The sequence below is a fragment of the Anolis sagrei genome, chromosome X (assembly GCF_037176765.1).
Source record: "Anolis sagrei isolate rAnoSag1 chromosome X, rAnoSag1.mat, whole genome shotgun sequence".
Classification (NCBI taxonomy): Eukaryota; Metazoa; Chordata; class Lepidosauria; order Squamata; family Dactyloidae; genus Anolis; species Anolis sagrei.
In genome coordinates, this window is record NC_090034.1 from 59,069,685 (window position 1) to 59,097,297 (window position 27,613).

Here is a 27,613-nt window from a genome sequence, read left to right on the forward strand (position 1 = left end):
TCTCCTTTTCCCCCCGCCCCCTCCCGGCGGTTCACCGACTAGTTGTGGAAAACCGGCTCCTCTCAGTTTTGACGTCACGCTCGCCCCCGAAGCGCTTCGCCTGCTTCCGCCAGAGCCCGAGAAAGTGTTCGGCTCTTTTCGCCAAGTCTCGGCCCTTTCCGTCTTTTTCCCCGGGGTTCGGGGTTGCAGCTCTTTGCAAAGGGAGGCTTTTTGCAAAAGGAGGTCGGGATCGCTCGGCGGCCAAAAGGTGGGTCGGATCAGGACCGGAAATGGGGGGGGGGGGTCGAAATGGGGGTCTTTTAAGATATTGCAATTCATATATTATAACTAATTGAGAGATGGGGGGCAGGAAAGGCCCTAGAGCCCTCCAATTCCAAACACCCATTGACTCCTTCCCAATGCAAACAATAGAGGGGTCCTTTGCTGAGAATCTCTCTCTCTCTCTCTCTCTATATATATACACACACACACACACACACACACACACACACATTTCCCCCTTGTATATGGAGAGGACTAAATTAGAGAATATTTGCATGGATCAGGAGGGAAAGAGGGAGCCCTAAAGGCCATCTAGCCCACCCCCTTCCATTGTGACCCTGAGTAAATATAACAACAACAAAACAACAATACTACTGATCAAAGAGGGGGAACCCTGCTTGCCCCACAACATCAGCTTCCCATTGTGCCCCAGAGGAAATAGAAGTAATAATAATAATAAATACACAGTATGTAGTAGTAAATACTGCTACTACTACTATTATTAATAGTAGTAATATTATTACTACTACTGGTTCAAAAGGGGGACCCCTGCTTGCCGCACATCACCAGCCTCCCATTGTGTGCCAGAGGAAATATAATGATAATATAATAATAATATAATGCAACAATATGACTACTACTAATACTATTATTAGTAATAAGAATATCATTACTACTACTGGTTCAAGAGGGGGCGGCCTGCTTGCCGCACATCACCAGCCTCTCATTGTGCACCAGAGGAAACAGTATGTAGTAGTGAATACTGCTACTGCTACTACTATTATTATTATTAGTAGTAGTAGTAATATTATTACTACTACTGGTTCAAAAGGGGGACCCCCTGCTTGCTGCACATCACCAGCCTCCCATTGTGTGCCAGAGGAAATATAATGATCATATAATAATAATATGCAACAATATGACTACTAATACTATTATTAGTAATAAGAATATCATTATTACTACTACTGGTTCAAAAGGGGGGACCCCTGCTTGCCGCACATCACCAGCCTCTCATTGTGTGCCAGAGGAAATATAATGATAATATAATAATAATGTAATGCAACAATATGACTACTACTAATACTATTGTTAGTAATAAGAATATAATTATTACTACTACTGGTTCAAAAGAGGGGACCCCTGCTTGCCGCACATCACCAGCCTCCCATTGTGCGCCAGAGGAAATATAATGATAATATAATAATAATATAATGCAACAATATGACTACTACTAATACTATTATTAGTAATAAGAATATCATTACTACTACTGGTTCAAGAGGGGGCGGCCTGCTTGGCCCACAACATCACCCTCCCATTGTGTGCCAGAGGAAATATAATGATAAAATAATAATAATAATAATATAATGCAACAATAGGACTACTACTAATACTATTATTAGTAATAATAATATCATTATTACTACTACTGGTTCAAAAGGGGGACCCCCTGCTTGCCGCACAACACCAGCCTCCCATTGTGCACCAGAGGAAATATAATAATGATAAAATAATGATATAATAATAGTAATGCAACAATAGGATTACTTCTATTATTAGTCGTAATAATAATAATATCGTTATTACTACTACTGGTTCAAGAGGGGGCACCCCTGCTTGCCCTCCCATTGTGTGCCAGAGGGAATATAATAATGATATAATAATAATAATAATAATAATAATGTAACAATAGTACTATTATTAGTCATAACAACAACAACAACAATAATAACAATAATAATAGTTATTACTACTGATTAAAGAGGGGGATCCCTGCTTGCCCCACAACCCCAGCCTCCCATTGTGCCCCAAAGGAAATATAATAATAATAATAATAATAATAATAATAATAATACAATATTACTACTATTATTATTATTAGTAATAATAATAATATCATTATTTCTAATTGAAGAGGGGGACCCCTGCTTGCCTCCATTGTGCGCCAGAAGAAATATAATAATAATAATAATAATAATAATAATACAATATGACTACGACTACTACTATTATTCAAGAGGGGAAACCCTGCTTGCCTCACAACACCACCCTCCCATTGTGCGCAGAGGAAATATAATAATAATAGTGATAATAATAACAACAGCAACAATACAACTGCTATTATTACTACTGCTAGCAGTAGTAATTATTAGTAATAACATTATTATTACTACTAGTAGTAATAATCATATTGGAAATAAGATCATTGGTAGAAATAGTAGTAGTAATAATATTAAGAACAAAAAAAGTATACTATAATAATAATAATCATTAGTAATATCACTATTAGCAATAGCAGTCATGCCATTTTAGCAGTAATCATGGTAGTAATACTAATAGTAGTATTAGCAGTAATATAAAAATGTCATTATTTTAGTAGTAATAGTAGTAATAACCATAACAACAATAATGGTATTATTAGTAATGTTATTATTACTACTGCTTGCAGTAATAGCGATAATATTATTGTTATTAGTATTAATAATAGTAACAACAAAATAACTATCATTAGTAATAATAGTAGTAGTGACAATATTACTATTATTAGCAGTAATAATACTATCATCACCATTAGTAGTAGCAATGTCAACAACAAAATTGTACATTAATAGTATTATTTTAATTATTAGTAGCAATAATATTATTAGTATTATTAGTATAATATGATTAGTAATAATAATATTGGGTTGATTTGAGCTTTCTGGGCTGTCTGGCCATGTTCCAGAAGCATTCTCTCCTTTCGTTTTGCCCACATCTATGGCAGGCATCCTCAGAGGTTGAGAACTCACAGCAACCTAGTGATTCCGCCATGAAAACCTTCGACAGCATTATCATATTATTGCTAATAATAACAATGGCACTACTACTACTATTAGCAGTAATAATATCATATATGTGCTGTGTACTTTGAGATCTCTCTCTGCTTGTGTGTCAGGAGAGATGTCGTGATTGAGGTTTTCCCACTCTTGAAACCTTGGAAGAGATGGGTGTTAGAGTAGCTCAGGCTCAGTTCTTGATTATGAAGAAATGCAGTTATTTTTTATCATGGCGAATGAGCTGATGCTCAACTTTGGTATCCTGTTTGTTTTTGGATGCTCTGCTTTATTTTAGAGTCGTTTGCCCTCACACACGCAGGCTCCGGAAATGAGGTGGGAAAAAGCACGCCGCTGCAAGCGATGACCTCTCCTCTCTCTTTCTCTCTTTCCTTTCTAGGGAACGGACCCCCTGAAAAGCGTCCCGCCTCCCCGAAAAAGATTATGCTGGTCACGTTTTCCCTCTGCTCCATCGTCTGGTTGAGCCGGGGCTTCAAGTTGCGGGAGCGGGGCTGCACTTAATCATAATATCACAGCAGATACTTTTCCGGGAGCCATGGGCAGTGCCGAAGGGTTCCAGTACCGGGCCCTGTACCCGTACCGCAAGGAGCGGGAGGAGGACATCGACCTGCTCCCAGGGGACGTGCTGGTGGTCAGTAAGGGGGCCCTACAGGCGCTGGGGGGCTTCCGGGATGGGGACGAGGCCTTCCCGCACCGCGTCGGGTGGATCCCGGGGGTCAACGAGCGCAGTCGGCAGAAGGGGGACTTCCCTGGCACCTACGTGGAATACCTGGGGACTGTCCAGATTGCCCTCCCAGCCCAGCGGCCCCGGATGTCCCGGCCGTTGCCCGCCGCTCCTGGCTCGGAGGCAGGTCAAGGTAGGCGGGTCAAGGGGAACACTCTCTCGGCCGCATGCATCTATTAATACCTATGTAGAATTACCAAAACAATGCACATTTCAATCACGATTGCACCACCCTGTAATGCCGCCTCAGTGTGAAGCCTTTGAGTTCGATATAGAATCAAAGCTCTCTCTGGTTGTAGTGTAAACTACAAGTCTCAGTACGGTGAGTCAGTCCCCTCAAACCTCTCCAGTAGGTTGAGTTAGTCATGGGGGTTCTTATGCGCCAAGTGTGGTCCATCACTGGTGGAGGTCAACATTTCTCTGGTTGTGGGTGAAGGGAAGGCCAGTTCTCCCCAAATCCCTCCAATAATAAAATTTTGGAATATTTTGTGTACCTAGTTTGGGTCAGATCCATCAGTGTTTAGGTTCACAGTGCTCTCTGGATGTAGGAGAACTACAACTCCCCCAAATCAAGGTAAATTATCCCGAAAGATTTCCAGTATTTTTTGTTGGTCATGGGGGCTTTGTGTGCCAAGTTTGGTCCAATTCCTTCTTTGGTGGAGTTCACAGTGTTCATTCATTACAGGTGAACTATAAATCTCAGTGCCAACAACTCCAAAATTTCCAGGCCAATTCACCTCAAAACCCACCAGTATTGAAATGCGGGAATATTGGGCATGTATGCCAAGTTTGGTCCAGATCCATCATTGTTTGGGTTCATAGTGTGCTCTGGATGTAGGAGAACTACAACTCCCCCAAATCAAGGTAAATTATCCCGAAAGATTTCCAGTATTTTTTGCTGGTCATGGGGGTTCTGTGTGACAAGTTTGGTCCAATGCCATCTTTGGTGGAGTTCACAGTGTTCATTGATTATAGGTGAACTATAAATCTCAGTGCCTACAACTCCAAAATTTCCAGGCCAATTCACTCCAAAACCCACCAGTATTGAAATGTGGGAATATTGGGCATGTATGCCAAGTTTGGTCCAGATCCATCATTGTTTGGGTTCATAGTGTGCTCTGGATGTAGGAGAACTACAACTCCCCCAAATCAAGGTAAATTATCCCGAAAGATTTCCAGTATTTTTTGCTGGTCATGGGGGTTCTGTGTGACAAGTTTGGTCCAATGCCATCTTTGGTGGAGTTCACAGTGTTCATTGATTATAGGTGAACTATAAATCTCAGTGCCTACAACTCCAAAATTTCCAGGCCAATTCACTCCAAAACCCACCAGTATTGAAATGTGGGAATATTGGGCATGTATGCCAAGTTTGGTCCAGATCCATCATTGTTTGGGTTCATAGTGCGCTCTGGATGTAGGTGAACTACAACTCCTAGAAATCCCTCCAAAGACCTCCAGTGTGTTTTCTTGGTCATGGGCGTTCTGTGTGCCAACTTGGTTCCAGGTCCATCAGTGGATGAGTTCAGAGTGCTCTTAGATTGCAGGTAAACTAAACATCCCAGTACCTCTCCCCAAGAATTCTCCCCAAACCTCTCTAGTATGTTCAGTTGCTGATCAATTCCTCTGTTTGCAAACAAGAGGTCCTAGAAGAGTAGCATTAAAAATAACAATACAAAACTCATAGCAAAATAAGCAAAAACAATAACAATAACACGAGGCATTTAAAAACCAATGGCTGGGCCAAAGGCAATAATTAAAATTTTTATAAAAATAATGCTGGGCATGAACAGGTAGCATGTAATTGGAATAAAGGTTTCGAAGAGGGAAGAATGTGCAGACAATCCAAAATCAGTATTAAAGTGCGTTTGAGGACGTATTGCTGGGAGTTTCCTTATTCTGGGAAGGCACACTGAAACAGCCACGTTTTCAGGCTCCTCCTAAAGACTGCCAGAGTTGGGGCTTGTCTAATGTCCCTGGGGAGTGAGTTCCAGAGTCGAGGGGCCACCACCGAGAAGGCCCTCTCCCTCGTCCCCACCAATCGCGCTTGCAATGGTGGTGGGAGCGTGAGCAGGGCCTCTCCAGATGATTGAAGAGATCGTGTGGGTTCGTACACAGAAATGTGGTCGCGCACCATTTAGGGCTTTGTAGGTAAGCACCTGCACCTTGAATTGGGTCCGGTAAATGAACAGCAGCCAATGGAGTTCCTTAAACAGGAGGGTTGACCGCTCCCTGTAAGGAGCTCCAGTTAGCAACCTGGCTGCCGCTTGTTGAACCAGTTGGAATTTCCGGGCCGTTTTCAAGGGTAGCCCCACGTAGAGTGCATTACAGTAGTCCAATCTGGAGGTGACTAAGGCATGGACCACTCTGGCCAGATCCGCCTTCACGAGGTACGGTCGCAGTTGGTGCACAAGTCTTAATTGTGCGAAGGCCCTCCTGGCCTGAGCTTCAAGCGTAAGTGATGAGTCTAGGAGGACCCCCAAACTGCGGACCTGTGACTTCAGGGGGAGTGTAACCCCATCCAACACAGGTTGCCATCCTATACCCCGATCTGGTTTGCGATCTACCAAAAGGACTTCTGTCTTGTTGGGATTGATCCTCAGCTTGTTCCTCCTCATCCAGACAGGCACAGCGGCCAGGCACTCGTCCAGCACTCGAGGGACTTCCTTGGAATTAGGTGGAAAAGAGTAGTAGAGTTGCATGTCATCTGTGTAGAGATGGCACCCAACTCCAATACTCCGGATGACCTCTCCCAGCAGTTTCATGTAGATGTTAAAAAGCATGGGAGACAGAATGGAACCTTACGGGACCCCACAGGTCAAAGGCCAGGAGTCCGAGCAGGAGTCTCCCAGCTTCATTATCTGGGAGCGGCCCTCCAGGAAGGATCGGAGCCATGACAAAACCATGCCTCCAAGACCCATCCCAGAGAGTCATCCCAGAAGAATACCATGATTGATGGTATCGAAAGCCGCTATTTATCGTGTCATCAGCAACCATACCATTGTATTACAATTCTAACATAGCAAAACAAACACACAGATTAAAAAGAAAAGGAGAAAAAAACACACAGATTTTGCAGATTTGGTAGTTGGTTAAATGTCCTTTGACCAGTATCTGGCCACTTGGAGTGCCTCTGGTGTTGCCGCAAGGAGGTCCTCCATTGTGCATGTGGCAGGGCTCAGGTTGCATTGCAGCAGGTGGTCAGTGGTTTGCTCTTCTCCGCACTCGCATGTCGAGGATTCCACTTTGTAGCCCCATTTCTTAAGATTGGCTCTGCATCTCGTGGTGCCAGAGCGCAGTCTGTTCAGCGCCTTCCAAGTCGCCCAGTCTTCTGTATGCCCAGGGGGGAGTCTCTCATCTGGTATCACCCATGGATTGAGGTGCTGGGTTTGGGCATGCCACTTTTGGACTCTCGCTTGTTGGGGTGTTCCAGCGAGTGTCTCTGTAGATCTAAGAAAACTATGTCTTGATTTAAGTCGTTGACGTGCTGGCTGATACCCAAACAGGGGATGAGCTGGAGATGTCTCTGCCTTGGTCCTTTCACTATTGGCTGCTACTTCCCGGCGGATGTCAGCTGGTGCAATACCGGCTGAAATATCGAAAGCCACTGAAATATCCAAGAGAACCAACAGGGTCACACTCCCCCTGTCAAGCTCCCTACGGAGGTCATCCACCAAGGCGACCAAAGCTGTCTCGGTACCGGGTGGGAACCTGTGCTCGACGGGGTTTCACTCCCCCTGAGGGCGCAGGTCCGTAGCTTTGGGGTCCTCCTGGACTCAAACGCTCTCACTTGATGCTCAGGTGTCGGCGGTGTCCGGGAGGGTCTTTGCACAACTTAAACTCGTGCACCAGCTGCGACCACATCTCGTGAAGTCTGACTTGGCCAGTGTGGTCCACGCCTTGGTTACATCCAGATTAGACTATTGCAATGCGCTCTACGTGGGGCTGCCCTTGAAGATGGTCCGGAAGCTCCAACTGGTACAGCGGGCGGCAGCCAGGCTCCTTACTGGAGCAAACTATAGGGAGCATACAACGCCTTTTTTAAAACAGCTTCACTGGCTGCCGATAATTTGCCGAGCCAAATTCAAGGTGCAGGTTATGACCTATATAGCCTAAACGGTTCGGGCCTCGCCTATCTTTGCAATTGCATCCCCCTCTATGAACCGGCACAAACTTTAAGATCTTCCGGGGAGGCCCTCCTTTCGCTCCCACCACCGTCACAAGCACGGTTGGTGGGGATGAGAGAGAGGGCCTTCTTGGTGGGTACAATGGTCCCTGTATGAAAGCCTTCACTTGAGTGGTGGGCAGAATTGTGTTTGTGGAGGACATTGGCAGGGCTCTTAGACATGTTCATGGCATTCACTATAACTTGCAATGTCATTGGAGGGAGGCCCTTTGGTGTCTCCTGCGTAGAAAGAAGGAAAACAAAAGCGAATAATTTAAGAATGGGCACAATGCCCAGGAAAATTAAATTAAAAAGCTGAGCAACCTCCCCAGGAATAGGACTGGGTTGGGGTCCCTTCCCTTTTTGCTTGACCCCCTTTAATTACCCTGTTTTCGAATCCCTCCATAGGAATGATGCTTCCGGAGCTGTCGGATCAGTTTGGGCCGCCTGAAGTGGCTCCGCCTCTGCTGTGCCGGATGGTGGACGGCATTGAGAAGAAAGGTGAGCTGTGGGCAGAAGGAGAGTCTCCCCTTCACATTTGGGAGTATGCTTGTTCCAAGAGGGAGGGGCGACGATTCACAATCCCCCCCCCCCCAAAGCTGAATTTTGCCCAGATCTGGTCCCAAGCACTTAGAAGGGAACTCAAAGGACATTTAGTCCAACATCTAGTATATATGTGTATATGTATTAGGGTTGAGCAATTTGGGTAAACAGTGATCTGTTTCGGTGTCCTGATTTTGGGGGGCAGATCCACTTTTTGGAGCTTCCCAAATACAAGAGGACAGAAATCCGTTTTTGATCCTGGAAGTCGGAAGATTTGGTTTTGATCCAGCCAGGCCCGTAGCCAGGATTTCGTTTCGGGGGGAGGGGGGGTGAATATTTTTCAGGGGTTTTTTTGGGGGGGGGGCTGAGTTTCGGGGGGGGCTGAGTCTGAGTGAAAGAGGGTCTAGCCTAGCAAACCTTTTGTATCATTACCCCAATACCCCCATGCATATGGGATATATTGAGTATGGTGATCAGATCATGATATGAATAAACATAACAGTATAAATAATGCACCAGTAAGGCCTTTTCGCGAACCACCATGAGAATATCGGGGGGGGGGGGGCTGAAGCCCCTCAAGCCCCCCCCCTCCCGGCTACATGCCTGGATCCAGCCCATTGGTGGCCATGGGGGGGGCTTCCAAGCATCCCCTCCCTGTCATTTTTGGGCATCAGTCTTAAGAAACCACCCTTTCTGGCATAGTTTGTCCTTATATCCTTAATTAAGAACTGGATTAAAAGCACCATAGTGATGCTACCACCCTTTCTGGCATCGTTTGTCCCTATATCCTTCAATAAGAACTGGAATTTTTTGTTGTGTCAGGAGCAACTTGAGAACCTGCAAGTCGCTTCTGGTGTGAGAGAATTGGCCATCTGCAAGGATGTTGCCCAGGGGACGCCCAGATGTTTTGATGTTTTACTATCCTTGTGGGAGGCTTCTCTCATGTCCCCGCATGGGAAGCAGGAGTTGACAGAGGGAGCTCATCCGCGCTCTCCCTGGATTCGAACCTCCGACCTGTCAGTCTTCAGTCCTGCTGACACAAGGGTTTAACCCACTGCACCACCTGTGACTCTGAATTAAAAGCACCAGAGTGAAGATACCACCCTTTCTGGCATCGTTTGTCCCTATATCCTTCATTAAGAACTGGATTTTTTTTTCGTGTCAGGAGCGACTTGAGAAACTGCGAGTCGCTTCTGGTGTGAGAGAATTGGCCATCTGCAAGGACATTGCCCAGGGGATGCCGAGAAGTTTTGATGTTTTACTATCCTTGTGGGACGCTTCTCTCATGTCCCTGCATGGGAAGCCGGAGTTGACAGAGGGAGCTCATCTGTGCTCTCCTCGGATTCGAACCTCCGACCTGTCTGTCTTCAGTCCTGCTGGCACAAGGCTTTAACCCACTGCGCCACCGGTGACTCTGGATTAAAAGCATCAGAGTGAAGATACCACCCTTTCTGCCATTGTTTGTCCTTATATCCTTCGTTAAGAACTGGATTAAAAGCACCAGAGTGAAGATACCACCCTTTCTGGCATCGTTTGTCCTCAGTGAAGCTGAGTCACTGATTTCAATGGGAGCCACAGCACCTGAAAGAGCATTTAAATATAAATTACCTCCTCATTTTATGGCGTCTTTAGAAATGGTTTTTCAAAACGGATCTGTGACCAAACCTAATGTGTTTATATGTATGGGTATGTGTACCCCCAACCCACTAACCTGCCCTCTTGCTGTTTTTCTCCTTTCCCGGTGACTTCCTTCGACTTCCACAGGGCTGGAGAACAAGATGCTCTACAGGACATCTGGCTCTGAACTCAGGCAGGCGCTTCGAACTGGTAGGAACCAAACCCTTGAAACCCCAATGTGACCCCTTGACACCCTTATGAGACCCTTAACATCCCCATGAGATCCCTTTACACCCCATGTGATCCTTTGACACACCCCTACGAGACCTCCTGACACACCATGTGACCCTTTGACACCCCATGAGATCTCTTGACACACCATGTGACCCTTTGACACCCCTATGAGATCTCTTGACACCCCATGAGACCCTTTGACACCCCATGAGACCCTCATTACCCCCTGACACCCCTTGACACCCCCATGAGATCCCTTGACACCGCTATGTGACCCTTGATACCCCACGTGACCCCTTGACACCCCCATGTGATTCCTTGACACTCCACATGACCCTTTGACTCCCCCATGTGACCCCTCGACACCCCCATGAGGTCTAGCAGCCACAACAAAGCCCCCACTCTCTGCATTTTGCATGCAACAGAAATGCTTCAAATGCACAAAGGAGCCCTATTCAACCCCAGCAATTGGGAATTGCCCACTTAAGTTTGTTATGGCTAATTAACCACCCTTGGGTTTCCATGCAAAGGCCGATGGAGTATATAAAGTTGCGCCGAACTATTGCTTTGGGGGGCTTACCCTCTGTTGTTTGGATGTACTCCCTCATCTGGTGGCATCCGAAAGGGGACTATACTTGGATGGGGAAAGATGGCAATGAAGCCGCTCTCTTGTTTCTCTCCCCGCAGACTGGGCGGCAGTGGCGGCTGGTGACCTGGAGGCCTCAGATCCTCTTTCCCTTGGTGATGCTCTCAAGGGCTTCCTTCAGGACCTCCCGACCCCCGTGGTGCCGGCCTGTACCCAGGTGGAGATCCTGCGGGTGCTTCAAGGTGAGGAAAGAGGCTTCTTATGGGGTTGGGAGAGTGCCATATCGAGATCCGTGGGCTGTCAGACTTGTGATGAGGACAAAGATTAAGGGCTGCTTCGCTCAGCATCTGAGTCAATGGTGAGCAGAGAGCCTGAGCAGCCTGACACTGCTGCAAAGCAGGACCAGGAGCCTCAGGGAAGCCGGGACAGAGTTAGGACAGGATTGGGAGCTCCAGGAAGTAGACCAGGAGTTAAGCATTCCAGCTATTAAGGCTGCAATTACGGACTGATGCCATCCAATGGAAGAGAGCTAATTGGTTGGGTCAGAGGAGGGCCAACAGGAGAGAGTGCTTGGGAAAGTGGCATAAGAGCTGGAGGCTTGAGGTGGTAGTTGCTGGAGCAATGTTGTGAAAATGCTACAGCCTGAATTTCTGTCAGTGAACTCTTGGATTGAACCTTGACTTTGGTGACTGGACTAGTTAGGATAGAATAGAACAGAATCGAAAAGCTTTATTTATCTTTGTGTTATTGCACAACGAAATTACGTGCTTTCCCCCTCACATACCACAAAACAACACATCCATCCTTCCACATCCCCTCATCACCACCATTGTACAGCCCCCAATGCCACATCAGTGCGAAACTACACAACATAGCCACAGCTCTAGGATAAAAGCTATCCTCCAGTCTATTTGTCTTTGCCTTTGTCACCCTGTACCATCTCCCAGATGGGAATAATTTAAAAAAGAATATGCTGAGTGACATGGATCCCCGAGAATGCTCTGAGCTTTCTTTTTTTTAAATAATCTTTATTAAATATTTTCATAATACACATGGAGCCCCCGGTGGCACAGAGGGTTAAAGCTGTGTCGGCAGGACTGAAGACCGACAGGTCGCAGGTTCGAATCCGGGGAGAGGCGGATGAGCTCCCTCTATCAGCTCCAGCTCCTCATGCGGGGACATGAGAGAAGCCTCCCACAAGGATGATAAAACATCAAAATCATCCAGGCGTCCCCTGGGCAACGTCCTTGCAGACGGCCAATTCTCTCACAACAGGACACTCCTGACATGACAAAAAATAATAATACACATGATTAAAAACAAGAAAATTTTTAAAAGGAAAGCAATTATTATTTAGCAGTATAATAGTGGAGAGATTCAAAGCATTCTTAGAAAATTGGATCAAAGAGGAACAGACGGGATTCCTCCCAAACAAGCATCAAAGAGAAAATGTGAGAATAGTTATTGATCAAATAGAATATTACGAAAGGAACATCCAAAAAGAAGTAATGTTTTTGGCCTTAGATGCTGAAAAAGCGTTCGACAATGTTAATTGGGATTTTTTAAAAATACTCATAAAAGAAATGGATATAGGCTGTTACTTCCAAAACATAATTGTGGCAATTTAGGAAAACCAACAAGTTAAAATATTAGTGAATGGACAGGAAAGCAAAAATGTAGAAATAGGAAAAGGCACAAGACAAGGGTGCCCTTTTATCACATACTGGCTCTAGAAATATTAATGAACAAAATTAGAGAAGATAAAGAATTAAAGGGCACATCTATAAAAGGCCAAACATATAAATGTAGGGACTTTGCAGATGATATAATCTGTGTTATTGAAGAGCCAAACTAACAAATCGGGTGGGAAAGATAAATGAATTTGGTGAGGTGGCGGGACTAAAAATAAACATGGATAAAACAAAAGCAATTACAAAAAAATCCCAAAGAAAAAACTAGAGTTGCTAAAAGAAGAATGGAACATAGAGATAGTTCCTAAGCTAAAATATCTGGGCATTATCATCACAGCAAAGAATGTACAATTACTACAAAATAACTACGGGGAAAAATGGAAGGAGATCAAAGCAGATTTGGAAAAATGGAAAAATTTAAAATTATCCTTCCTGGGCAGGATTGCGAGTATAAAGATGAACATATTACCCAAGATAACCTTCTTATTTCAAAACTTACCCATATTAAGAAACCAAAAAAACATAAAAGAGTGGAATAAAGACATTAACAAACACATATGGCAAGGGAAAAAAACCAATAATTAGTTTTAAAAATATGATAGACAAGAAAAAGAGGGGAAGATTGGCCTATGTGCCAATCCATGGGCCATGGATTGGATCAAACTAAAAAACGAAAGAATGCTCTGAGCTTTCTTAAGGTTGTGGGAATTATAAAGTTCTTCCAAAGAGGGGAGAAAGAGGGCAGCCAATGATTTGCTGTGCAGGAGTGGTGACTCTTTGGAGCGCCTTCCTGCTACTGTGCATCTATCAAGCCATGCGCAGATTACGGCTTGAGTTGATAAGAATTCTTGCTTTTGACCCTTGGAAAGAAACTCTAAACTATTTGTGTGCTTTGCCCTTGTTGGACTGCATGCTTTTTATGACTTCGGACTCTCTTTGACTACGAGTTAGCAAGTGGCTGCTTTAACAGAGATTCTGTGTACAGGTCTTTGACACAGGCATTTGCAACATCTCCCCCCTTTACCAGCTCGCCCGATACCTCCTAGACTGGGGTGGGGGGCACTTCTTCCTTCCCTCTTGGTGATTTTGACCCCCTCCTTGCTTCCCTGCAGACGCGGCCCCGTCGCCGGACCTGTGCCGCCAGCAGCTTCTCTCAGTCCTGGAGGCCCTGCCCCATCCGCACCTCCTCACTCTCCGGTTCCTCCTGCAGCACTTGGCCAAGGTGGCTGCCCATGCCCAGAGCAACGGGCTCTGTCCCCTGACTTTGGGGGAGATCTTTGGGCCCTTACTGTTACGGGGTGCTCCCTCTGCCAGGTGGGTCAGGGGTCTGTCTGTTTATTTGGGGAGGGGGGAACATGCTACTGAAAAAAAGACCCGGGTTGCGTGTCTATGAGACATCCAGTTCTCCCCAAATTCTCATTGAGAATGTGAGGTCTTGTCATGCCCCCCACAGAGGTGTTACTGTTTTCTTTTCTTAAGCCTTAAATGAACCCCTTGGTTAAAATTGATTCAGTTCCTTTTTGTTTAAGTTTCTGTGGAAGGGACCCTTAATTAGACCCTGTCCTTTTAAGAAACCCCCCAGAGGTGGAGATTGCTGTCCTCCCCAACAACTCTTTTGCAGTTAGTCTAAGGCAGTGGTTCCAAATCTTTTTCTGACAAGGGACCATTTGACCAGGATCCACTGGACCAGGGGCCACTTTGACCAGGGACTGATTTGACCAGGAACCACTCTTCAGCATTAGTACCAGGGACCACTTTGACCAGAAACCACTTGACCAGGGACCACTCTCCAACATTAGTACCAGGGATCACTTTGTCCAGTGACCACTCTCCAGCATTAGTACCAGGGACCACTTTGACCAGGGACCACTTTCAAACATTAGAACCAGGGAACACTTTGAGCAGGGACCACCTGACCAGGGACCTCTTTGACCAATAACCACTCTGCAATGTTAGTACCAGGGACCACCCTTGATGAGAGACCACTTAATCACAGACCACTCTTCAACATTAGTACCAGGGACCACTTTGACCAGGAACCACTCTCCAACATTAGTACCAGGGACCACTTTCACCAGTGACCACTTTGACCAGGAACCACTCTCCAACATTAGTACCATGGAATACTTTTACCAGGAACCACTTTGACCAGGGACCATTCTCCAATTCTAGTACCAAGGACCACATTGACCAGGGACCACTTGGACCAGGAATCACTCTCCAACATTAGTACCAGGGACCACTTTGACCAGGAACCACTCCCCAGCATTAGTACCAGAGGCCACTTGACCAGGAACCACTTTGACCAGGGACCGCCCTCCAGCATTAGTACCAGGGACCACTTTGACTAGAGACCACTTGACCATGGACCACTCTCCAACATTAGTACCAGGGACCACTTGACCAGGAACCACTTTGACCAGGTACCACTCTCCAGCATTAGTACCAGGGACTGCTTTGACAAGTAACCACTCTGCAACATTAGTACCAGGGACCACCCTTGACGAGAGACCACTTAACCACGACCATTAGTACACCTTGACCAGGAACCACTTTGGCCAGGAACCACTCTTCAACATTAGTAGCAGGGACCACATTGACCAGGGACCGCCCTCCAGCATTAGTACCAGGGACCACTTTGACTAGAGACCACTATCCAACATTAGTACCAGAGACCACTATGACCAGGGACCACTTGGACCAGGAATCACTCTCCAACATTAGTACCAGGGACCACTTGACCAGGAACCACCTTGACCAGGAACCACTTTGACCAGGGACCACCCTCCAGCATTAATACCAGGAACCACTTTGACCAGGGACCGCTTTCGCTGCAATGGTGTAGTAACTGTTAGGCCAGTGATCATATTTTATTTCTTGTGGACCACTGGTGGTCCACGGACCACAGGTTGGGAACCACTGGTCTAGGGAGTCTAGAGTCTGCAACATCTTCCACATTTAGGAAACTCCAGTCTATGTTTTAGGAAACTCAGCCTAAGGTTGAGGAAACTTAAAGTTTAAGAGACAAAGCCAGATAAAGGACACATAAAAGAGGCCAGAAAAGACTATTTATTTGAAAGTAACCAAGAGAATTCCCAGTTAAGTTCTGAGCTCTGTTTCGTCAAAGTATTTGTTTGTTATTCAGCCCGGGAGGGGTTAGAGGACTGAGCTTTCTGACAATTACAATTTTTTTTTGTTTATTGTTTACACCTTTAATTGTAAATTTCCAATTCTCTTAGAATTGGGGGTACCTGAAAGTTAGCTCGGGGGACAGAACAGGGCCTTTTACTAAATCGCTTGGAGGTGGGTATAGGGGTATGGTACAAATATGGTCGTTATTGGACTCCCTTTTCCACACAGTGCGGAGGCAGCTGCCGACTTCCCTGCAGTCTTCCTACAAACCCTTCTGCAGAACAGAGACTCAGAGCCCGACCTGCCCCCTCCAGGTAGGATCAGGAGCACGGGGGTCCTGGAAGACCCCCGTAAGGCTGGGGTGGTATGGAGGGTGGTGACGAGAGAAAACAGGTGATTCCGAAAAGGAAAGGAGGTCATTGTCTGTAGCTACCCCTCTCTTTTCCAGCTCTACCTCCCAAGCCCCCCAAACCGAAACCTGTGGCGGGACCCCTCCCCAATGGCAGCAATGGGACCCCCCTCCAGGACGCTGAGTGGTACTGGGGCGACATTTCCAGGTAAGAGGAGGAGGAGGGCTATTGGCTACAAGAGGGTTGCAAATGGCAGGTTTTGGAAGCAGGGATCTGCACCCCGAGGGATCAGGCCTTTATTCGTCCAGACCCCAGTGTCCCGCAAGTGACCCCCTTTGGTCTCAACTGCAGGGAGGAAGTGAATGAGAAACTTCGGGACACACCGGACGGCACGTTCCTGGTGCGAGACGCCTCCAGCAAGATCCAAGGCGAATACACCTTGACACTTAGGTGAGGCCTTCAATACCTTTTGTATACTGAAGAGGAATGGTTTTCTGGTGGATTCTGATCTTTAATGTCCGGATCTGTAGCTTTCTGGCGAAATAATTACCTCACAAACAAAGTTGGAAGGCTTTAATTCAAAAGTATGCATTAGGGAATGCAACAAAATTCCAACTGCCAGTTTATTTCCCTCATGCCTCCTGTCCTTCACGCTGGCCCCTCCTCTTTATTACTCCTGTTTCCATGGCAACCCTCACCCTCGTTTCAAATATACACCAGCCAGATCTAACGCATGGCTCAATTTCCTGTCTTCACACAAAACAAAGACATGAGTTCATGACACTTTATTCTTGATTCTATATAAGTTACACTGTTCAACGGAGAAAAAGTTTCGGGCCTGAAAATAGTTGTTCTTTTATGATTTTGGGGTGCTGAAAATGAAAATGACATTTAAAAATGTATATTGGCTCTAGTTTTTATGATATAAGCAATCACGTGATCACGTATGGTTGAAAAAATGCACGTTGCGACTTACAATATTGAAGATTCTAGAATATTCTAGAAAGTTTGATGACGCAGTATTAGTGCCGTGTGCAAAAGCCAGAAAGCCCTATATAAGGCCAGACCTTTGAACGGTGAGGGTCAGTCAGTTGAAGACTGAGACAGTATCGTTAAACATCGTTTTACATTGTTCTTTTTACTGTAGTTATGCCTCGCACGTGTGTAAATAAAGCACTATGGAAAAAAGATATCAAGGCAAATGGACTCCGTCAATGCTGTCAGACTACTGCTGGAGCATTGTAAGAGACAATCCTTTCCTTGAATACAAAAGAAAAGTCAAGAGAAGCAAACAGGATATAAACTAAAGTCACGATTAAAGCGACACTTAAACTTTCAGACTTTTCAACTGCATTAGGCCTACTAATATAGTTTCTTGCTGCACAAACATAAACAATAGACTAATTCAATAAATATGTCTCATGTATAAACTATTGGCAATATAATTTGACTAAAATTTAGTAAATATTCACGGTTTATATACATGCAGTAAGGTTAGGCGCATTATCATAATATTAACGAATTACCTATTGTGGAGAAAATTGAAATAGCTGTTGCATAAAAACCAGAGCCAATTAACACATTGAATTATTATATTTGAATTCAGCATGTTAAATTTATTAAGAAACGGCACATTTCGTTTCCGTAACTGAGAAAAACTGAAAATTTGTAGAACAGTGTTATCATAGCATTTTGCCTTGAGTTCCAATCAGTGAGAAAGTAGGGATGTCAATAAAGGGAAGGTGGAGTGAAGGGGAGGCATTTGCCATTGAGAGTGACACCTCTCCTCCGTTGTCCCTGCAGGAAAGGTGGCAACAACAAGCTGATCAAGATCTTCCACCGGGAGGGAAAGTACGGCTTCTCAGAGCCCCTGACCTTTGGCTCGGTGGTGGAGCTGATCAACCACTACCGGCATGAGTCTCTGGCTCAGTACAACGCCAAACTGGACACCCGCCTCCTGTACCCCATCTCCAAGTACCAGCAGGTGAGGTGACCCCGTTGAGCAGAGTGGGAACAAGCCAGGGGAAAGCTTTTATTCGCATTGCATATCTCTTAACTGTTTTTGACGTCCTCCTCCTGATGCCAGTGTAGGGAAGAGGGGGAAAGGATTGTTGGGCTGGCACAAAAAAAGTCTGTTCAGTGTAACCTTGACTTAAGAGTGTACTGACTTAAGAGCGTTTTGAGTTAAGAGCCATTGCTTGGCCTGGGTTTCACTGACATACGAGCCACATTTTGAGTTAAAAGGAAGTGCTAGAGTGAGAGTCCAGGGCTTTAGGGATTCAAGGGAGCAACCTCCAGGCCTCGTGCTTTTGTCCGCTTTGAGAGATTGCTGTCTTCTTCTCCACTTTGAGGAGCTTTGAGTTGATTGGCTTCATGAAGAGAGAGAGGGAGAGAGACCAAGTGGGGAGGAAAAGTGGGGCAAAACTGGAGCCAGGGAAAGTAGTAGATTAAACTGCTAAGCTGTTGAACTTGATGACTGAAAGGTTGGTAGTTTGAATCTGGGGAGTGGGGTGAGCTACCGCTGTTAGGCCCAGCTTCTGCCAACCTAGCAGTTCGAAAACAAGCGAATGTGAGTAGATCAATAGGTAACAGCAGTTCATGCAGTATGCCAGCCACGTGACCTTGGAGGCGTCTACAAACAATGTTGGCTCTTCGGCTTAGAAATAGAGATGAGCACCACCACTACCCAGAGTCGGACACGACTAGACAATGTCAGGGAAAACCTTTACCAACTACTACTATTAATGTATATATTACCTGCCTCTCCCTGCCTTTCCGAAACTTCTCCCCTCCTGATAGGACCAAGTGGTGAAGGAGGACAGCGTGGAGGCAGTTGGGGAGCAACTGAAGGCCTACCACCAGCAGTACCAGGACAAGAGCCGCGAGTATGACTTACTCTACGAAGAATACACCCGCACCTCTCAGGTGAGCCCACCTCGTGTCAATTGCCACATTGTGAAAGCTTGCTTAAGTTTTGTAAATGGAAGCCGCCCTGAGTCCCTTTGCGGGTTAGAAATAGCATTATTATTATTATTATTATTATTATTATTATTATTATTATTATGAGGGTTATCCAGAATGTAAGGAGAGAAGAAGTAATAGTAATAATACTATTATACTAGTACTAGCTGTACCCGCCACGTGTTGCTGTGGCCAACCTTCCCTCCCTCTTTCTCTCCTCCCTTCCCTCTTTCCTTCCTTTCCTCTTTTTCTTTCCCTATCTCTCATCTTTCTTCCATCTCTACCTGTTTCCTTCCTCCCTTTCTTTGCTCTTTGGTTACATCCTTCCTTCCCTATCTTTCGTTCCTTATCTCCTTCCTTCCCTCTCTTTTTCCTTTCACTTTTTATTTCCTTCTCTCCTTCCTTGCTTCTCTATCTTCCTTCCCTCTTTCCCTCCTTCTCTCGTTACTTCTTGACTGTCCCTTCCATTTAATATTGTATTTATATCTTACATAGAAAGAAGGAAAGGAAGAAGGAAGGAAGGAGGGACAGGAAGGAAGGAAGGAAGGAAAAGAAAGAAGGAAGGACAGGGAGGGAGGGAGGAGAAGGAAGTAAGGAGGAAGGAAGGAGGGAAAGAAAGGAGGGGATGAAGAAAGGAGGGAGGGAAGGAAATGAAGAAAGGGAAAGAAGGAGAGGGAGGGAGGGAGGAAAAGAAGGAAAGGAAGAAGGAAGGAGGGACAGGAAGGAAGGAAAAAGGAAGGGAGGGAAAGAAGGAAGGACAGGGAGGGAGGAGAAGGAAGGAAGGAGGGAAAGAAAGGAGGGGGATGAAGAAAGGAGGGAGGGAAGGAAATAAAGGGGAAGGAAATGAAGAAAGAGAAAGAAGAAGGAAAGGGAGGTATCATAGAATCAAAGAATTGGAAGAGACCTCATGAGCCATCCAGTCCAACCCCCTGCCAAGAAGCAGGAATATTGCATTCAAATCACCCCTGACAGATGGCCAGGAAGGAGGGACAGGAAGGAAGGGAAGGAGAAGGAAAGAAGAAAAGGAAAGGAAGGAAGGAAAGGGAGGAAAGAAGGGAAGGGAGGGAGAGAAGGAAGGTCCTTCATTCAAGCACGGTGAACCTTCCTCGCCTCCCCCCCCCCTCCCCCTCCTCCTCCCCTTCCTCCTCCCCTTCTTCCTTACTCCGTTGCTGCTGCTGGCACTCATCCGCCCTTTCCTCTTCCAACAGGGAAAGGAGAAGGAGACTGCCTCCACCTCCTCCACTCCACTCACTTGTGTGTGTGTGTGTGGCCGTGCACGTGTGCCTGGCTTTAACGGCCAGCTGTTTCCCCGCGAGGAGGAGGAGGGGTGTGTGGCCATGGGTCTCTGTAGACATGCAGTTTCTCCTTTGTGGACATGCAGTTTAGAAGTCCTTTCTGCTTTTGGTTTTCGTGGGGTTTTTTGAGTGGAGAACATACATTGGGTTGTTAGGTGTATCGTGTCCAAATTTGGTGTCAATTGCCCCAGTGGTTTCTGAGTTCTGTGAATAGCACAAACAAACATTACATTTTTATTTATATAGATTATGGCACGTAGCTCTTGCTATGGGAATTTTCTCTGGGGAAGTTGGTTTCACTGCGGTGTAGCGGGAAACCAGTGGAAGCGAACGAGCAGTGCCAGTCGTCAGTAGCTCATCGACTGGTATTGTGGTGAAGGTTAGAGATGAGCGTCATCATTCAGTTTCCCTCCAAGTGCAAAGTTCACGCTGTAGTATGCTACCTAAATGTTCGGCATGAATGCTACTGCGATTCACTGCACAAACGTTTCAGTTTATGGAGAGGATGTAATGTCAAGACAGCATGTGACAAAACAGGTACGGAATATATTGTGAGACCATGAAGAAACTTCGCAGAGCCATTCAAAACAAACATCGTGGGATGCTGATGGCGGGAGTCTGTCTCCTTCATGCAACACAGGAGTGGTTGACTTCCTTATATGGGGATGTTTGAAGCCCCCCCTCCCCCCCCTGTCACAGCCCCGATCTCGCACCCAGTGACTCTCATCTGTCTACTAAATTGAAGGACACCTGGGGGAAAACACTTTCCGATGATGAGGAAGTGAAAATCGAAGTGACAAACTGGCTAAGAAAGGCAGAGGGAAACTTCTATGACACAGGCATCAAAAAATCGTCCCACAGATGACAAAATGTATTGAACTGAATGGTGATTATGTGGAAAAATAATGTAATACCACTTACTTACTTACTTAGGTGATCCCTTGTAGCCCGAGGATGATGGTCCTCCAAATTCAGTGTCTTGGCGGTGGGTCTGTAGGTGGCTGTGGAGCCCTATTTTTGACCCGCATGTTCTCCCGCAGTGAGGACATCGGTTTCCAGACAGAAGGTGGTCCTGGTCAGGGTTGGCTTGATGTACCTTCCTCTTGGCACATTTATTTATTATTATTTATTTACAGTATTTATATTCCGCCCTTCTCACCCCGCAGGGGACTCAGGGCGGAGTTGCGTGTGATATCTGTAGACAGTCCACATTTCACAGGCGTAGAACAGGGTTGAGAGGACAATAGCTTTATAAACAAGCCCCTTGGTCTCCCTACGGATATCCGGGTCCTCAAACACTCTCTGCTTCCTTCGGAAAAATGCTGCACTCGCAGAGCTCAGGCAGTGTTGTATTTAATTGTCAATGTTGACTTTTGTGGAGAGGTGGCTGCCAAGGGAGCGGAAATGGACAACATTTTCTAATGTTACACCATTTCTGGCATTGCAGAGGGATTGGCTGGTGCCATTTGCTGGAAGAGCACTTTGATTTTCTCAAATGTAATACCTATGCTACAATCCACAGAAATTTTATTAAAATATAGTCATTCTTTGTATATTTCAAAAATCTTTTAACCTTACTCTCTGAATAACCCTCGTGGTGGTGTTGTTGTTGTTATTAGCCTAGTCGGATTGATAGCTTTTCTGTGGTCAAGTTTGTATAATCTTAACCATTTGGAAGATTTGGAGTTCTTGATAGCCGTCCTGTCAACTGCTTGTCTGTCTGCAGGAACTACAGATGAAGCGGACGGCTATCGAGGCCTTCAATGAAACCATCAAGATCTTTGAGGAGCAATGCCAGACCCAAGAGAAGTGTAGCCAGGACTACATGGAGCGCTTCCGGAGAGAGGGCAACGACAAGGAGCTGCAACGGTGAGTCTTCAAAGGTAACCCCACGTAGAGTGCGTTGCAGTAGTCTATCCTAGATGTAACAAGAGCATGGACACCCGTGGCCACTAGAGATACTGGGTCACGGTGTATCAACAGACCTCATATAATGGTTCCCTTGTTCCCCTCCCAAGGATCCTGATGAATTCGGAAAAGCTGAAATCCCGGATCGCGGAGATCCACGACAGCAAGATGAAGCTGGAGCAAGACCTGAAACAACAAGCGAGTGAAAACCGGGAGATCGACAAGCGAATGAACAGCCTGAAGCCGGATCTGCTCCAGCTGCGCAAACTCCGGGACCAATATCTGGTGTAGGTGGAGTCCCCCTTCTGGAAACGAAAGCAAAGTTTCCATCCCCATTGCTTCTGTTGGGATCCCCACTGCTTACTTTTCTGTCCCAGGCACTCTACTACAGTAGAGTCTCACTTATCCGACATAACCAGGCCAGCAGAACGTCGGATAAATGAAAATGTTGAATAATACGGAGTCTCCTACTGTTTACCTGTCTTACATGGTGCTAGACACCTACAATACTAACAATAGAGACTCAAATGTTTAAGTCTAGGCAACACCTGAAGTCCCCAGATGGGTGGAAATCACAGAGGGAAGGAAGGAGGGGATGCTTCTGCTTCTGGTCCTGCTTCTTTTTCCCCTTTCCTCCCTCCTCCTTGTCTTGCCTTTTTCAGTTATTGAGAATGGAGAGAGAGTTGGGGTGCACTCCTTTAATTGAAGGAGAAATGCTGGAGGAAAAGGGGAGTGTTGGATATGAGCGTCGAATAAGACGAAATGTCGGATAAGCATTGCTTTACTATTATTTATCATTACCCAAAGTTTGAGGGGGAAAAAACTGTTTTTAGACTATCACCAACACAACTTGAGGATTCTGGAAAGTTAAATTGTGAGCAGGAGGTCCGCTGGGAATCTGAACTCTAACTTTTTTCAAGATTTGCTACCAGTTTGAACCATTTAAATGTCCCCACATGTGTTTTCAGTATGGGGATGAAGTCCTTTCTCATAGAACTGACTATGAGTGGATGGAAATGTGATGTTCAGTAAAGTGCATGTTTTTATCTGGTTTGAACCTGAATTCTCTAACTTTCTCCAAGGTTTGATACCAGTTTGGACCATTTAATTGTCCCCACATGTGTGCTCAGTACAGGGATGAAGTCATGTCTCATAGAGCCAACTATGAGTGGATGAATGTGACAGAGTTCAGGAAAGCGTATGTTTTTATCTGGAGTTTGAATCTAAACTCTCAAACTTTCTCCAAGATTTGCTACCTGTTTGAATCATTTAATCGTCCCCACTTGTGTGCTCAGTAGGGGGATGAAGTCCTTTCTCATACAGCTGACTGAATGGATGGAAATGTGACAGAGTTCAGTAAAGTGTGTGTTTTTGTCTGGGAATTTGAAGCCGTCTTGAGTCGCCTTCGGGCTTGAGAAAGGCAGGATAGAAATATCATAAATAAATAAATAAATCTGAACTCTTAACTTTCTTCAAGGGTTGCTACTAAGTTTGAACCATTTAATCATTCCCACATGTGTGCTCAGTACGGGGATGAAGTCCTTTCTCATAGTTGATGGAAATGTGACAGAGTTCAGTAAAGTGTATGTTTTTATCTGGAAGTTTGAATCTGAACTCTCTAACTTTCTTCAATGTTTGCAACAGGTTTGAACCATTTAATTGTCCTCGCATGTGTACTCAGTATGGGGATGAATCCATTTTTTCCTTCCGACTCATTTTTTTGTCTTAATAGTCTCAGGGTCAATAGATGTCCCCTGTTCTCCTGTCTTGATTCCATACTTTGGTCCATAAGTCATTAAGCTCCCGCTGGGCACAGTTGGATCTACGGGGTGATCACTTCCCTTTCTGATCTCTTCCAGGTGGCTGACACAGAAGGGAACGCGGCAAAAAAAAATCAACGAATGGCTCGGGATCAAGAATGAAACTGAGGAGTATGTGGCTCTCTTTTGAGCATGCTGTAACATTGTGTTGGTGGTGAGGGGGTTCTGAGGGGGGTGTCTTTGAAGTAACAAGTCCCCCGTCCCTCAGCTTCTGGGAGATGTAGTCCAAGAGAGCAAACCTTTCATTCTAACCTCCTCCTCACTCAAGGGCTGATTGTGTTTCTGTGCCCTCCTCCCTATGTGCAGCCAATACTCCATGATGGAGGATGAGGAAGAGCTGCCGCACCACGACGAACGCACGTGGTACGTGGGCAAGATCCACCGCACTCAGGCAGAGGAGATGCTGGCTGGCAAGCGGGACGGGACCTTCCTAATCCGGGAGAGCAGCCAGCGCGGGTGCTACGCATGCTCCGTCGTGTGAGTTCTCTCCCTCCCCCAACACATTTCATTATTTGGAACACTTTCCAGGTGTTTTGGACTTAAGCTTCCAGAAGCCCCTTATTCCAGTTCTTGCAACACCAGTGATTCTGGGAGCTGAAGTCCAAAATGTTGGGCAGTCTTGGATTAGATTAATAGATGTATCAATTAGGTAGATAGACGGATAGATTACATAGATGTGTAAATTAGATAGATTAGCGAGAGAGAGATTAAATAGCTATATAAATTAAATAGATAGATTACAGATGGATATCTGAGCTTAGCACAGCAGATTAAACCACTGTACTGCAGAAAAATCCTGTTGATCGAAAGGTCAGGGTGAAAACCCGCCGTTAGCCCCAGATCACCTGCCATCTGGCAGGTCAAAAGCAGAAATGTGAGTAGGTAAATAGGTACTGCTTTTAGCGGGGAGGCAATAAAGGCACCTTTAAGGACATGGATCGGAGAAACGCTCCTCGGCATACAAGTTGGAGTGACAGCATTCCCCCCCTCCAAGATGGCCTCCAAGCCTGTTTGTGTTGTCTGTCCTTGTGAATTGTATAATGGACATTGAATGTTTGCCGTATGTGTGTTCTGTAAGACACTCTGAGTCCCCTTCGGGATGAGAAGGGTGGGGTATAAATAGTGTAAATAATGTAAATAAATTATAAATTAGATTAGAGAGAAAGAGATTAGATAAATGTATAAATTATAAAGAGATTAGATCAGTGGTTCTCAACCTGTGGGTCCCCAGATGTTTTGGCCTTCAACTCCCGGAAATCCTAACAGCTGGTAAACTGGGATTCTGGGAGTTGTAGGCCAAAACACTTAGGGAGCCACAGGTTGAGAAGCACTCGATTAGATAGATAGGTAAAAGGTAAAGGTAGTCCCCTGACATTTAAGTCCAGTCATGTCTGACTCTGGGGTGTGGTGCTCATCTCCCATTTCTAAGCCGAAGAGCCAGCGTTGTACGTAGACACCTCCAAGGTCATGTGGCCGGCATGACCGCATGGAGCGCCGTTACCTTCCCGCCGGAGCGGTACCTATTGATCTACTCACATTTGCATGTTTTCGAACTGCTAGGTTGGCAGAAGCTAGGGCTGACAGCGGAAGCTCACGCCGCTCCCCGGAATCGAACCTACGACCTTTCGATCAACAAGCTCAGCAGCTCAGTGCTTTAACCCACTGTACCACCGGGGGCTCCTAGATAGATAGATGTATAAATTAGATAAATAAATTAGAGAGAAAGGATATATAGCTAGATGTCTAGATTACAAAAGTGACGCCGGTCTGTGCTTTGTGCCCTTTTTCCTCTTGCAGGGTGGATGGCGACACCAAGCACTGCGTGATTTACAAGACGGCCACGGGCTTTGGCTTCGCGGAGCCCTACAACCTCTACGCCTCTCTGCAGGAGCTGGTCCTGCACTACCGGCACACCTCACTCATCCAGCACAACGACTCCCTCAATGTCACCTTAGCCCACCCTATCCTGGCCCAGCATCCCCCCAGGTGAAGGGAATCTCCCCAAGACACAAAGCCAAGACCAGTCCCTTCGTGGTCGCCAACCTTCCAAGTCCCTTCGCGGTCGCCGACCTTCCAAGTCCCTTCGCGGTCGCCGACCTTCCAAGTCCCTTCGCGGTCGCCGACCTTCCAAGTCCCTTCGCGGTCGCCGACCTTCCAAGTCCCTTCGCGGTCGCCGACCTTCCAAGTCCCTTCGCGGTCGCCGACCTTCCAAGTCCCTTCGCGGTCGCCGACCTTCCAAGTCCCTTCGTGGTCGCCGACCTTCCAAGTCCCTTCGCGGTCGCCGACCTTCCAAGTCCCTTCGCGGTCGCCGACCTTCCAAGTCCCTTCGCGGTCGCCGACCTTCCAAGTCCCTTCGCGGTCGCCGACCTTCCAAGTCCCTTCGCGGTCGTTGACCTTCCAAGTCCCTTCGCGGTCGCCGACCTTCCAAGTCCCTTCGCGGTCGCCGACCTTCCAAGTCCCTTCGCGGTCGCCGACCTTCCAAGTCCCTTCGCGGTCACCAACCTTCCGGTTCCCTTTACAGTCACCAACTTTCCAAGTCCCTTTGCAGCCAACAACCTTCTAAGTCCCTTCCTGGTTGCCGGTTACCATGACAGTCCCACAAGGCACCTGTTTCCCCCTTGTGTCCTGTTGTCAGGGGTCGACTTCTTTTCGCACAGCTCTTGTCCTCTTTCTGTCGGGGTGCTTCCCCCCAATCCATCCTTTCAGGTTTATCTATCTGCGAAAGACATATCCACCTCCTCCCACCTCAGTCCCATGCAGCAGCCATTTTTAATCCTTAAATATGCAAAAATTGGGGTGAAGATGGCAACCCCGCACATTGTACACTACACAAGGGGCACTCTTTCTCGCTCCACTTTCCTTGTTCCAGGCATCCGATTTATTCTAGTGCTGGCTTTCGTGTGGAGACCCATCAAATGCTGGGGAAGAAGGGCAGCCTTTTCTTCCTGTTCCCTACAAAGCCATAATAGGACACTTTCCGCTCCTCAAGTGACCCCATTTCGAGTCTCCCATCGCCTGGGCGTTTTTATTTCCCCCAGAATGCAACATCTCCCCCAAACAAGGGCTGCTGGGCACCCCTGCTATTGCCATTTCGGAGCATATCACCCTTCTCTGCATTGTTTCAGGTCTTCCTTTCGAATCCCCCCAGGACCCCTTTGAAACCCCAAAACCAAAGTAGAACCCCTGTTCCATCTGGGGTCCACTAGCCTCCAAAGTGTCCCCTTCAGAAATATGCAATAACATCTCCCTCATCCTCCCTTTCCTCATTCCCGCCAGCATCAGTTTTTTTTCCATGTTCCTTCCATTTAAGATAAGAAAAAAGAAGTATTCCTGTTTACTTTCCCTCGTCGTCAAATGCCAGTATTTCATGTTGGGGTTTGTTACTGTAAGAGAGGCGCGTACTCGCGCAAATGTTTAAAGAGAAGAAGAAGAGTTTTGTACGGTACTTCTAAAGGGGAAAATATAATTAAAATGAAATATGTTCCTGCAAAA

General features: G+C 46.2%; 1 protein-coding gene across 1 annotated transcript; it reads left to right on the forward strand.

Annotated features, from left to right (window-relative positions):
- Positions 1-27,613, forward strand: PIK3R2 (phosphoinositide-3-kinase regulatory subunit 2). Its single transcript, XM_060784849.2, has 16 exons — positions 1-247; positions 3,478-3,955; positions 8,393-8,485; positions 10,292-10,354; positions 11,066-11,206; positions 13,768-13,969; positions 16,016-16,101; positions 16,236-16,344; positions 16,489-16,587; positions 17,941-18,121; positions 18,937-19,062; positions 22,120-22,262; positions 22,412-22,588; positions 24,161-24,232; positions 24,428-24,598; positions 25,919-27,613. Exons 2-16 carry the CDS (start codon positions 3,634-3,636, stop codon positions 26,109-26,111), a joined length of 2,178 nt encoding a protein of 725 aa, XP_060640832.2. The 5' UTR covers positions 1-247; positions 3,478-3,633; the 3' UTR covers positions 26,112-27,613.

Bases quoted from the DNA above. Each gene is read 5' to 3' on its own strand.
- PIK3R2 (XM_060784849.2), top strand. From the start codon at position 3,634: ATGGGCAGTGCCGAAGGGTTCCAGTACCGGGCCCTGTACCCGTACCGC. The intron at 13,970-16,015 runs GTGGGTCAGGGG...TTTTCCACACAG, and splicing joins CGGGGTGCTCCCTCTGCCAG to TGCGGAGGCAGCTGCCGACT. The intron at 16,588-17,940 runs GTGAGGCCTTCA...TTGTCCCTGCAG, and splicing joins GAATACACCTTGACACTTAG to GAAAGGTGGCAACAACAAGC.